Genomic DNA, 13928 nt, shown 5'->3' with positions numbered 1-13928 from the left:
GGGGGCCCATGGCAGATTACGGGCCTGGCAGCAGCAATGGGAGGCCCGTAATCTGCCAGCACCCTATGACAAAATGGACAGCACCAGCAGTGTGAGGAGACCTGAAAGTGGCACATGGCAGAGTGTGGCGATGGAGAGAGCAGCAATGGGAGGCCGTACAGGGACCCATGAGAGACTCTGGACCTGGCAGCAGCATGAGGAGGCGGTACAGGGGCCCATGGCAGATTACAGGCCTGGCAGCAGCAATGGGAGGCCCGTAATCTGCCAGCACCCTATGACAAAATGGAACCCACCAGCAGTGTGAGGAGACCTGAAAGTGGCACATGGCAGAGTGTGGCGATGGAGACAGCAGCAATGGGAGGCCGTACAGGGACCCATGAGAGACTCTGGACCTGGCAGCAGCATGAGGAGGCGGTACGGGGGCCCATGGCAGATTACGGGCCTGGCAGCAGCAATGGGAGGCCCGTAATCTGCCAGCACCCTATGACAAAATGGAACACACCAGCAGTGTGAGGAGACCTGAAAGTGGCACATGGCAGAGTGTGGCGATGGAGACAGCAGCAATGGGAGGCCGTACAGGGACCCATGAGAGACTCTGGACCTGGCAGCAGCATGAGGAGGCGGTACAGGGGCCCATGGCACATTACGGGCCTGGCAGCAGCAATGGGAGGCCCGTAATCTGCCAGCACCCTATGACAAAATGGAACACACCAGCAGTGTGAGGAGACCTGAAAGTGGCACATGGCAGAGTGTGGCGATGGAGACAGCAGCAATGGGAGGCCGTACAGGGACCCATGAGAGACTCTGGACCTGGCAGCAGCATGAGGAGGCGGTACAGGGGCCCATGGCACATTACGGGCCTGGCAGCAGCAATGGGAGGCCCGTAATCTGCCAGCACCCTATGACAAAATGGAACACACCAGCAGTGTGAGGAGACCTGAAAGTGGCACATGGCAGAGTGTGGTGATGGAGACAGCAGCAATGGGAGGCCGTACAGGGACCCATGAGAGACTCTGGACCTGGCAGCAGCATGAGGAGGCGGTACAGGGGCCCATGGCAGATTACGGGCCTGGCAGCAGCAATGGGAGGCCCGTAATCTGCCAGCACCCTATGACAAAATGGACAGCACCAGCAGTGTGAGGAGACCTGAAAGTGGCACATGGCAGAGTGTGGCGATGGAGACAGCAGCAATGGGAGGCCGTACAGGGACCCATGAGACACTGTGGACCTGGCAGCAGCATGAGGAGGCGGTACAGGGGCCCATGGCAGATTACAGGCCTGGCAGCAGCAATGGGAGGCCCGTAATCTGCCAGCACCCTATGACAAAATGGAACACACCAGCAGTGTGAGGAGACCTGAAAGTGGCACATGGCAGAGTGTGGCGATGGAGACATCAGCAATGGGAGGCCGTACAGGGACCCATGAGAGACTCTGGACCTGGCAGCAGCATGAGGAGGCGGTACGGGGGCCCATGGTAGATTACGGGCCTGGCAGCAGCAATGGGAGGCCCGTAATCTGCCAGCACCCTATGACAAAATGGAACACACCAGCAGTGTGAGGAGACCTGAAAGTGGCACATGGCAGAGTGTGGCGATGGAGACAGCAGCAATGGGAGGCCGTACAGGGACCCATGAGAGACTCTGGACCTGGCAGCAGCATGAGGAGGCGGTACAGGGGCCCATGGCAGATTACGGGCCTGGCAGCAGCAATGGGAGGCCCGTAATCTGCCAGCACCCTATGACAAAATGGACAGCACCAGCAGTGTGAGGAGACCTGAAAGTGGCACATGGCAGAGTGTGGCGATGGAGACAGCAGCAATGGGAGGCCGTACAGGGACCCATGAGACACTGTGGACCTGGCAGCAGCATGAGGAGGCGGTACGGGGGCCCATGGCAGATTACGGGCCTGGCAGCAGCAATGGGAGGCCCGTAATCTGCCAACACCCTATGACAAAATGGAACACACCAGCAGTGTGAGGAGACCTGAAAGTGGCACATGGCAGAGTGTGGCGATGGAGACAGCAGCAATGGGAGGCCGTACAGGGACCCATGAGAGACTCTGGACCTGGCAGCAGCATAAGGAGGCGGTACGGGGGCCCATGGCAGATTACGGGCCTGGCAGCAGCAAAGGGAGGCCCGTAATCTGCCAGCACCCTATGACAAAATGGAACACACCAGCAGTGTGAGGAGACCTGAAAGTGGCACATGGCAGAGTGTGGCGATGGAGACAGCAGCAATGGGAGGCCGTACAGGGACCCATGAGAGACTCTGGACCTGGCAGCAGCATGAGGAGGCGGTACAGGGGCCCATGGCAGATTACAGGCCTGGCAGCAGCAATGGGAGGCCCGTAATCTGCCAGCACCCTATGACAAAATGGAACACACCAGCAGTGTGAGGAGACCTGAAAGTGGCACATGGCAGAGTGTGGTGATGGAGACAGCAGCAATGGGAGGCCGTACAGGGACCCATGAGAGACTCTGGACCTGGCAGCAGCATGAGGAGGCGGTACAGGGGCCCATGGCAGATTACGGGCCTGGCAGCAGCAATGGGAGGCCAGTAATCTGCCAGCACCCTATGACAAAATGGACAGCACCAGCAGTGTGAAGAGACCTGAAAGTGGCACATGGCAGAGTGTGGCGATGGAGACAGCAGCAATGGGAGGCCGTACAGGGACCCATGAGACACTGTGGACCTGGCAGCAGCATGAGGAGGCGGTACAGGGGCCCATGGCAGATTACAGGCCTGGCAGCAGCAATGGGAGGCCCGTAATCTGTCAGCACCCTATGACAAAATGGAACACACCAGCAGTGTGAGGAGACCTGAAAGTGGCACATGGCAGAGTGTGGCGATGGAGACAGCAGCAATGGGAGGCCGTACAGGGACCCATGAGAGACTCTGGACCTGGCAGCAGCATGAGGAGGTGGTACAGGGGCCCATGGCACATTACGGGCCTGGCAGCAGCAATGGGAGGCCCGTAATCTGCCAGCACCCTATGACAAAATGGAACACACCAGCAGTGTGAGGAGACCTGAAAGTGGCACATGGCAGAGTGTGGCGATGGAGACAGCAGCAATGGGAGGCCGTACAGGGACCCATGAGAGACTCTGGACCTGGCAGCAGCATGAGGAGGCGGTACAGGGGCCCATGGCACATTACGGGCCTGGCAGCAGCAATGGGAGGCCAGTAATCTGCCAGCACCCTATGACAAAATGGACAGCACCAGCAGTGTGAGGAGACCTGAAAGTGGCACATGTCAGAGTGTGGCGATGAAGACAGCAGCAATGGGAGGCCGTACAGGGACCCATGAGAGACTCTGGACCTGGCAGCAGCATGAGGAGGCGGTACAGGGGCCCATGGCAGATTACGGGCCTGGCAGCAGCAATGGGAGGCCCGTAATCTGCCAGCACCCTATGACAAAATGGAACACACCAGCAGTGTGAGGAGACCTGAAAGTGGCACATGGCAGAGTGTGGCTATGGAGACAGCAGCAATGGGAGGCCGTACAGGGACCCATGAGAGACTCTGGACCTGGCAGCAGCATGAGGAGGCGGTACAGGGGCCCATGGCAGATTACGGGCCTGGCAGCAGCAATGGGAGGCCCGTAATCTGCCAGCACCCTATGACAAAATGGACAGCACCAGCAGTGTGAGGAGACCTGAAAGTGGCACATGGCAGAGTGTGGCGATGGAGACAGCAGCAATGGGAGGCCGTACAGGGACCCATGAGACACTGTGGACCTGGCAGCAGCATGAGGAGGTAGGCAGAACCGCCGTATCTTTATCACGGTTTTCCCAGGCCACCAAATGGCGACGCTGCATATGCTGATGCAACGCTGTAGTCCCAACATGTGCCCCCTGGCCACGCTTGACTTTCTGGCCACATAGTCGACATACGGCTACGTTTACTTCCTCGGGCGGCTTGACAAAAAATTGCCACACAGCCGAGTAGGAAACTTTGCCCCCGCTACTCCTCACTGGCTGACTGCTACTTCCTCCGTGCACACCGGCACCACTACTGGCCGTGGTGGTAGGCTGCAGTGGAGCTGGTGCTGTACTCCGTGGCCGTTTGCCTCCACTGACACTGCTGCGACCCTGCTGCCTCCTGGGCAACCCACCGACTGTTTTGCTCGCTGCCAAGCTGGCACCCTCTTCTCCTGATGATGCGGAAGCAATAGCCTGATGACGACGAGGCTGCCAAGTGCGATCAGCCTCATCATCATCAATTAGGGTCTCCGCCTCACTACTAGCCCCCTCGGCTGCGTGTGGGTCAGGAGACAGACCTGTCTCTAGACCGGCTACCGAGCCACTCTCCTCGCCAGTACTTCTTCGCCTGGCTGCTGAAGAGGCGGATGTCTCCCCCCGTTCCTGACCGCCCTCTGTTAGCTCTTCCTCACTGTACAGTGGGGCTGAGCCCACAGCATGCGATACTTTGCTTGGTGAGGGAACACCAAAGGACAGGGGCAGGTAGAGGACACGTGATTTCAGTGGGCTTGCTCCCGGGCCATGCCAACTAACGGTTGTGTCTGACGTACCCACCGACCGTTGGCTGTAGGTGTCAGAGGTGACCTGGGAAGAGGAAGACGATCGAGCCAACCAATCGATGGCGGCAGGGTTGTCGGTGGAGACACGACCGCTGGATGACACCGGGAGCACTGGCCTCTGGCTGCGACTAGTGCTGCCTCGACCCCTTCCTCTGCTGCCACGTCTGCTCGCTCCTAAAACATTGCCTCCTCTGACACTCCTCTGCGTGTTGTCTGACATACTCTTTAATTCAACGATTCTGTGTCCCTGAGTAACAATTCTGTGTCCCTCAGTAACAATTCTGTGTCTGTCCCTGAGTAACAATTCTGTGTCCCTGAGTAACAATTCTGTGTCCCTCAGTAACAATTCTGTGTCCCTCAGTAACAATTCTGTGTCCCTCAGTAACAATTCTGTGTCTGTCCCTGAGTAACAATTCTGTGTCCCTGAGTAACAATTCTGTGTCCCTGAGTAACAATTCTGTGTCCCTCAGTAACAATTCTGTGTCCCTGAGTAACAATTCTGTGTCCCTGAGTAACAATTCTGTGTCCCTCAGTAACAATTCTGTGTCCCTCAGTAACAATTCTGTGTCTGTCCCTGAGTAACAATTCTGTGTCCCTCAGTAACATTTCTGTGTCCCTCAGTAACAATTCTGTGTCCCTCAGTAACAATTCTGTGTCTGTCCCTGAGTAACAATTCTGTGTCCCTCAGTAACAATTCTGTGTCCCTCAGTAACAATTCTGTGTCTGTCCCTGAGTAACAATTCTGTGTCCCTGAGTAACAATTCTGTGTCCCTGAGTAACAATTCTGTGTCTGTCCCTGAGTAACAATTCTGTGTCTGTCCCTGAGTAACAATTCTGTGTCCCTCAGTAACAATTCTGTGTCCCTCAGTAACAATTCTGTGTCCCTCAGTAACAATTCTGTGTCCCTCAGTAACAATTCTGTGTCCCTCAGTAACAATTCTGTGTCTGTCCCTGAGTAACAATTCTGTGTCCCTCAGTAACAATTCTGTGTCCCTCAGTAACAATTCTGTGTCTGTCCCTGAGTAACAATTCTGTGTCCCTGAGTAACAATTCTGTGTCCCTGAGTAACAATTCTGTGTCCCTCAGTAACAATTCTGTGTCTGTCCCTGAGTAACAATTCTGTGTCCCTGAGTAACAATTCTGTGTCCCTGAGTAACAATTCTGTGTCCCTGAGTAACGTTTCTGTGTCCCTGAGTAACAATTCTGTGTCCCTCAGTAACAATTCTGTGTCCCTCAGTAACAATTCTGTGTCTGTCCCTGAGTAACAATTCTGTGTCCCTGAGTAACAATTCTGTGTCCCTGAGTAACAATTCTGTGTCCCTCAGTAACAATTCTGTGTCTCTCAGTAACAATTCTGTGTCCCTGAGTAACAATTCTGTGTCCCTCAGTAACAATTCTGTGTCCCTCAGTAACAATTCTGTGTCCCTCAGTAACAATTCTGTGTCTGTCCCTGAGTAACAATTCTGTGTCTGTCCCTGAGTAACAATTCTGTGTCCCTAAGTAACGGTTCTGTGTCCCTAAGTAACGGTTCTGTGTCCCTAAGTAACAGTTCTGTGTCCCTAAGTAACGATTCTGTGGCCCTAACTCTCTCCCTCAATACAGACAGGTGGTCTGTCTCTCTTGAATGACTGGAGGCTAATGGAGAATTCTAAAATGGCCGCAATTTATAGCTCGACCATTACACAGTGCTGGCTGGCTGGCTGCTGATTGGCTAATGCGATCACATGTCATGAATGAATGCATTATGGGTCAGCGCGCCTTGTCTGCGCGCCTTCCCACAGATCCCCGCTCCGTCGCCGCACATGTTGCCGCCATTTTTGGAAAAATTAGCATACTTCGGATGCGCGAATCGAAATTTTCCTAATATTCGAAACGAATTCCACTTCGCCGAGTTCGATTCGCTCATCTCTAGTTATGAGAACAAGTTTAAAGTGGTAGTAAAATCCATTTTTTATGTTTTACCTATAGGTAAGCCAATAATAAGGCTTACCTGTATGTACTGAAAATATCTCCAAAACTGGCATTGCTTAGGAAATATATTTACTTGTGTAGCAGCCGATGACATCACCAGCGCATGTGCTCTGAAGGAATGGCATACCTGTGCCATTCCTTCAGAGCTCTGTACCATAAATATGGGCAGCACAGTGGCTAAATGGTTAACAATTCTGCCTGGCAGTACTAGGGTCGTTGGTTCAAATCCCAACCACCACCTCCACCATCTGCCTGGAGTTTTAATGTTCTCCCTGTGCCTGCGTGAGTTTCCTTTGGGTACTCCCAGTTTCCTCCCACACTCCAAAGACATACTGGTAGGTAAATTGGCTCCTGTCTAAATTGGCCCTTGTATGTGTATATATGTATGAATGTGCGTTAGGGACCTTAGATTGTACTACCCTTGAGGGTTAGGAACGGATGTGAATGTACAATATATGTGTGTAAAGCACTGTGTAAATTGACAGCGCTATATAAGTACCTGAAATAAATAAACAGTGACTCCTTCAAAGTACTGGAGCCTGCAAACTCGTAAAGGTAGACCTGATGAAGATGGAAGCCATGTCAGCAGTGACAGTGTGCCGCTGTAGGGCTTCATTTTAAGGTAAATTTCACATAATGCGCTAGTATGCAATGCATACTAGCACATTATAACATTGTCTTGCAAGGGAAAAGGGTTTTTTTCCAGTTTACCAGTTTACTACCACTTTAAATGAACAGCATAATAGTTTGTGGTCATTTGTGCTCCTTTTTTCGAGTTTATAAGTGCTTATACTGTTTTACATCTGTTTTACACTATGTAGATGCAGTCTCTGTTTTACAAATTAACATTTACATGACGAAGGGTTCTCAGATCACTATGGGTTAACTAAAGAGGCAGCACAGCAAAGCAAATTGCTTTGCAGCTTCCTTTGTATGATTGAAGCTTTGGATGCAGGTTTCTGAAAAAAGATTGTTATGCATTGGCAGCAAAGCTGATCTGTAACTCTGTGTAGTGTTATCCAGGTAATCTCTCTGACCTTGTGACTAAACCCTGCTCTGATCCACAGGACTGCAACGTATAAGTGTGGCCAAATTCCAGCTGTTGATTGATATAGCAGCTACACAGTCTGTGTCCACCCAGCCTGTCAATTAACCTCACTATTTAGGTGCGCTTAGACCAACACCCATTGCCTGAGCAATAGAGTAATTTCCTAGCCCAAGGCTCTATTATGTAATAACTTGTATTACACTATGCTTTTTCATTGCTTGCCCTGACTTTTGGCCTGTTCCCTGTTTCTGAATCTGCCTGGCTTTGTACAATGTTCTGGCTCTAGCTGCCATATGCACAGGTGTACCTGCAGGCTGCAACCTGGTACACTTTCCTGCAAAGTCCATCATCCCTGGTGGGGTGCTCTGGTGAGAATCTGTTGACGTGTATTTAGACTCTGCTTCTTCACCCCTTTAAGTGCTCACACCCTCTCCAAAATATATGTAGCATATGGGGTCCACTATCCATTTTCGCCTGTGACATGGATTAGTCACTGCTCTTAGGATTCTATGCAGTTCTGTTAAACAACCAGCTTCTCTCAGCAGAGATGGAAAGTAATTAAACTAATGATGTTAAAAATGGGAATGTCGCTGTATCTAGAGGCTAGATAGAAGACTACATGACATTAAAATACAATATTTTATATTTACCCAAATAACAAAAAATTGTTATTCCGAAAAAAAAATAAAAGTATGCTTTAGACATTTCATTCATTCGTGTATGCAGAGGAAGCTTGGTTTGGCTGCTGAATTATATTCATAATTCTATTTTTTTTCTTTTATCTGCTATCTATAGAATAAAGAAACGGTAAATGTGATAAATCAGCATAAATTTTATGTGCTATTCGTTACCTGGCGTGAAATAATTTGGTGAAGAGGCCCATCAAACGCGATTGTCTTTTTAGGCACATAAAGTGGCAGTTTTTCATGCAGGAACACACACAGCATTAGCATCATCACTGGATTTGGATCACATATGTCAGTAGCCTAAACAGAAATTCAGAGACAACACAACGCAAATAGAAAATAGTTTATTTCAATAGTACCAGGCCAGGAGCTCAGGTGCCACATGTAGCTTTTAACTGCCGACAATGTTGCTTATGACAGCCCAGCATACACATAGTCCCCAGCTGTCTGAGTACTTACTGCATTACATATTTCTAATTAGAAAGGGCTCAATCTAATTTATACATTTTAATTAGAATATTTAAGTTCATTTCTAAAGTTTTTAGGATAATTTTTCAGAAAGGTGTACAGTAAGTGTGGCCCATATCAGATAAAAAATTTAAATTTAAGCAAATATGCGCACCATTTAGGAAGTAAAAGTACTGTTATTATATGAAGGTTATTTCTAGAGAAAACGAAGCATAAGGAAAAAAATATGCAAATAGGGAAAAGGTGGGTAACCAACTGTTGAGTTGATTCACTAAAGTAGCAATTAATAATATATCATTAATAATAATTTGCTAAGTGAACGGTCTACATTGGATTAGTAGATTAACCTCAATGAGTTAAAGGGACAGAAAGGGGTTGCTTTGTTTCCTGTTTGATGTGCCCCTCATGCTTACCAGTTTCCCTGTTCTGAATGAGAACAGTCAGTTGGTATGATATATTTTTACACAATGACAAAAAACTACCAAAGCTAAAAAGCAACCTTTACAAATAAAAATGAGTTCTATTAGAACTGTATTTCAGTGTCAAACAGTGGTGTCACGAATACACCTAGTTAAACAACAGAGCCCAGTGAAGATTGTCACTTGTTTTTATGCCTTCATTAAGCTAGCTGTCTCCTATTCACTGAGTGGTAAAAATACAAATGCTGTTGACATGGAGTGTGCAAGGGATCACTGCACTCATCCAGATGAAATTAGCAGCACCTGTGCTCTGCCTTTTGAGGTTTGAATCACACTTTCGCATTGTGCTGCATTCAAGTAACATGCAATAGCATGCTGTGAGTCTATTCATTTTGAATTGCACCCCAACGCAAGGCAACATATGCCTGACATATATGGTAACACACTACCATGCATTGTGATGTGGCAACTTTCAAAAGTGGTGCAAGTCTCTTTTTTTTTAAAGATTTGGTGCATTGTTAGCCCATTGATTTGCATGTACTTCCTTAACACAACCTTAATGAACACGTCAATGGATTCATTGTAAGACAGAAGGTGAAAGAACCACACGCCAAAACCCAGCCACTATATAGAGAGGCGAAGATACAGCTTCAGTCTAAGCTCCTCCTGACTACACTCCTCTTGACTACATCCCTCTGAAACGTTTTACCCCACCCATGGGATTTAATTGTAGAGGGGTTTAAGCTCTATGATTAAGCTCCATGGGAGGGGCGAAACATGTCAGAGGGGTGTAATCAGGAAGAGTCTATGCTGAAGCCGTATTTTCTCCTTCCTGTATAGTGGCTGGGTTCCGATGTGCAGCTCTTCTACCTGATGTCTTTTGATTTGCTTCTGCTAGCCTGGATGAGCTTGTCTTAGTGCCAGCACCCAATCTGTGCTTTGGATTGCAGGGGGAGGCTTTGTAGTGCTTTGAGTGGCGTTTCAAGTTCTTTGTATATGGGTCAACGTGCATTTATAACCATAATGCCCCAGGAACTCAAGGCTTTGAATGTTTTTTTTTCCACATAAAATTAGGGAAACTGAAAATGAGATCAATTCTACTGTGTTTCAACATATATAGTATACAAAGAAATATATTTTAGGCTAAATATATTCATATAAGGTAAACAGTATTCCACCTGTATGTCAATGTTTAAATTGATTGTTCGGAGAGCATTCGTCAGAATCAGACAGTTGTGCAGACATTGTTCTGGAGACTCTGGACTAGTATACATGTCTATGAAATGAGAGGAGACCTGCAAAGAAGTAGAAATAAATATAGGATTTTCTTTTCATATCAACGTAAATTCCGCTTTTAAATATGGGATTGCAGTACTCATAGGAAACTCACTGGTACTTACAAGATATGGGCAATAGGCTGCCACCTGAGCTGCAAGGACAAGACCATCTAAAAGGTCTTTATCAAAATTCATGATCCATCTTGTAGGCGGGACATCCCCTGTTAAAATAAAATCTAATTAGAAAGCAAAACTCCCCTGAACATCTCTACTGTCAACTGCGGCATTGCACTAAAAAAGACAGCAAGACAGCAAGACACTCATATATTTGTATATTTGTTAAAAAAAAAAAAATTATAACAACTCAGTGCTACATGAAAGGTGAAGATATACAGAAAGTGACTATTTCCCCATTATACTGAATATAGTGTTCTTACAGAGCAGAAGCTATGTGGCATATTTTGGGTCCAATATCCAATCGTCAGATGTCATGAACAAAGGAAGGTATTATTTGTGCATTCTGTTTCATCTCTCTCCAAAAACAATAGAAACAAATGCACAAATCCTTTATTTTTTCGATTTTTCTGCATTTTATTACCAGTTACAAATGACTTGAAATGCTTATCTCATACGTCTTCTGATAAGCTGGACACAGATGTGTCCAATGTGTTCCTAAAATTTTATTCAGGTGATAATACACAGTACTGTTGAATTTTTTTTATTATACACAAACATATTTTAAATCTGGAGACATACTTTGTTTTTATCTATCGATCTTAAATTTTAAATGCCATTACTTTCATTAAGGCTCTAAATACACTGCTCAAAAAAATTTAAGGAACACGTTGAAAACACATCAGATCTCAATGGGGAAAAATATCATGCTGGATATCTATACTGATATGGACTGGGTAATGTGTCAGGAAAGTAAGGATGCCCCATCGTTTGATGGAAATGAAAATTATCAACCTACTCTCATCACATGAGGCCAGGCATTGTTGTGCACCAGGAGGAATCCAGGACCCATTGCACCAGTGTAAGGTCTGACAATGGGTCCAATAATTTAATCCCGATACCTAATAGCAGTCAGGGTGCCATTGTCTAGCCTCTAGAGGTCTGTGCGTTCCTCCATAGATATGCCTCCCCAGACCATCACTGATCCACCACCAAAACAGTCATGCTAAACGATGTTACACGCTACACAACTTTCTGCATGACTTCTCCAGACCCTTTCACGTCTGTCACATGTGCTCAGGGTGAACCTGCTCTCATCTGTGAAAAGCACAGGGTGCCAGTGGTGGACCTGCCAAGTCTGGTGTTCAATGGCAAATGCCAATTGAGCTCTATGGTGCCAGCCAGGCAGTGAGCACAGGGCCCATTAGAGGACGTCAGGCCCTCAGGCCACCCTCATGAATTCTGTTTCTGATTGTTTGGTCAGAGATATTCACACCAGTGGCCTGCTGGAGGTCATTCTGTAGGGCTCTAGCAGTGCTCATCTTGTTTCTCCTTGCACAAAACAAGGAGATACTGTCCTGCTTATGGGTTAAGGACCTTCTACAGCCTTGTTCAGCTCTCCTAGACTAACTAGTCTCCTGGATTCTCCTCCATACTCTTCAGACTGTGCTGGGAGACACAGCAAATATTCTGGCAATGGTAGGTATTGCTGTGCCATCTGTTGTTAATTTAATTAACACCAAAGCAGCTGAAACTGATAAACAATCCCCTCTGCTACTTAACTGACCAGATCAATATCCCATGAGTTTAATTGACTTGACGCTATACTCTGATCAAAAAGTGTTTCTTTAATTTTTTTAACAGTGTATATACAGTATATACATTTACATATTTTTTCTCTTTAAGTGTATTCATGCTAAGTAATGTGTAAGTATAAGCATTCTAAGTATTACTTACTTTGCACAGAGATAAAAGCAACCCCCCATCCTTACCCCCCTTATCTGCCACCTTACAAAGGATGATGCCATTTTTGTTCAGGCATCATCCAGGGTCAGCATCTATTTCCAGCATTTAACCACTTGCCCTCCAGAGGATTTACCCCCCCCCCCCCCCCCTTCCTGAACAGGCCATTTTTTGCCATTCGGCGCTGCCCTATTTCAGCTGGTAATTGTGTGGTCATGCAATGTGTACCAAAAGTAATTTATGTCCTTTTTCAGACTAATAGAGCTTTCTTTTGGTGGTATTTGTTCACCTCTAGGTTTTTTTATTTTTTGTGCTGTAAACAGAAAACCTGAACATTTTGAAAAAAAAGTTATTTTCTCATTTCTGTTATAAAAAATATCCTATAACCTCAAATGTCCTCATAAATTTAGGCCAAAATGTATTTTGCTATATGACTGTGGTAAACAACATTCCAATAAGTGTATATTAATTGGTTTGTGTGAGAGTTATAGCATCTACAAACTATGGTATAGATACTGGAATTTACACAGCTTTTACTTTCTGACTGCCTATCACATTTCTTGAGGTGCTAAAATGCCAGGGCAGTACAAACACCCCCAAATGACCCCTTTTTGGAAAATAGACACCCTAGGCTCTCTGTTGAGAGGCATGTTTAGTCTAGCCACATACATGAGTCCAAAATCAAATCACTCCTTTGAAAGCCTGATGGTGCGTAATTCCTCATTTCACAACCTTGCTACCTATCACAGTTTCGAAGGACCTGAAATGCCAGGATAGCACCAAACCTTCCCCCCCATCCCCACATTTTTTAAAGTAGACACCCCAAGGAATTTAATAAGAGGCATGGTGGGTATTTTGCAGATCTAATTTTTTCTCACAAGGTTTTGAGAAATAAAAAAAGAAAACTAAAAATATGTTTTCGTTTTCTTTCTGCATTTTCCAAAAACTTGCAACAAATGAGATCTGCAAAATACTCACCATGTTTCTTATCAAATTCCTTGGGGTGTCTACTTACCAAACAGGGGTCGTTTGGGGGGGGTTTGTACTATTCTGGCAGCAGAGTGGCTGTTGGGCAGCACGTCCGCCTGGCAGTACTAGGGTCGCTGGTTCAAATCCCAACCCAGGCACCACCTGCCTGGAGTTTGCATGTTCTCCCTGTGCGTGGGTTTCCTCCGGGTACTCTGGTTTCCTCCCACACTCCAAAGACATGCTGGTAGGTTAACTGGCTCCTGTCTAAATTGGCCCTAGTATGTATATGTATGAATGTGAGTTAGGGACTTTAGATTGTACACTCCTTGAGGGTTAGGGACTGATGTGAATGTACAATATATGTATGTAAAGCGCTGCGTAAATTGACAGCACTATAAAAATAGCTTAAATAAATAAATATCAGGGCCTTCGGAGCTGTGATAGGTAGTCAGGAAGTGTACTGAGGAAATAAATCCCTTTGAAAACCTGAAGGTGAAGGATTTTGGGGTCCTGTACGCAGCTAGACTGCCAAAAAGTCTCTCACATGTGGCATTCCCATACTCAGGAAAAGTAGCAGAATGTATTTTGGGGAGTAATTCCACATATACCCATAGCATGTGTGAACAATATATAA

General features: G+C 46.8%; 1 protein-coding gene across 1 annotated transcript in view; it reads right to left on the bottom strand.

Moving 5' to 3' along the window:
• The window catches only part of CFAP47 (cilia and flagella associated protein 47), a 772366-nt gene that overhangs the window by 476695 nt on the left and 281743 nt on the right, over window positions 1-13928 (bottom strand). The window contains exons 35-37 of the mRNA XM_089653003.1: window positions 10532-10629; window positions 10310-10426; window positions 8410-8544 (exon numbers count right to left, since the gene is read on the bottom strand). Coding sequence (XP_089509129.1) covers window positions 8410-8544; window positions 10310-10426; window positions 10532-10629 — 350 coding nt within the window. The remainder of the gene's footprint in view (window positions 1-8409; window positions 8545-10309; window positions 10427-10531; window positions 10630-13928) is intronic.

The sequence above is a fragment of the Staurois parvus genome, unplaced genomic scaffold (genome assembly GCF_062004578.1).
Source record: "Staurois parvus isolate SC_StPar_1 unplaced genomic scaffold, SC_StPar_1.0 ptg000696l, whole genome shotgun sequence".
NCBI lineage: Eukaryota > Metazoa > Chordata > Amphibia > Anura > Ranidae > Staurois > Staurois parvus.
This window is presented reverse-complemented; position numbering and strand designations above follow the sequence as displayed.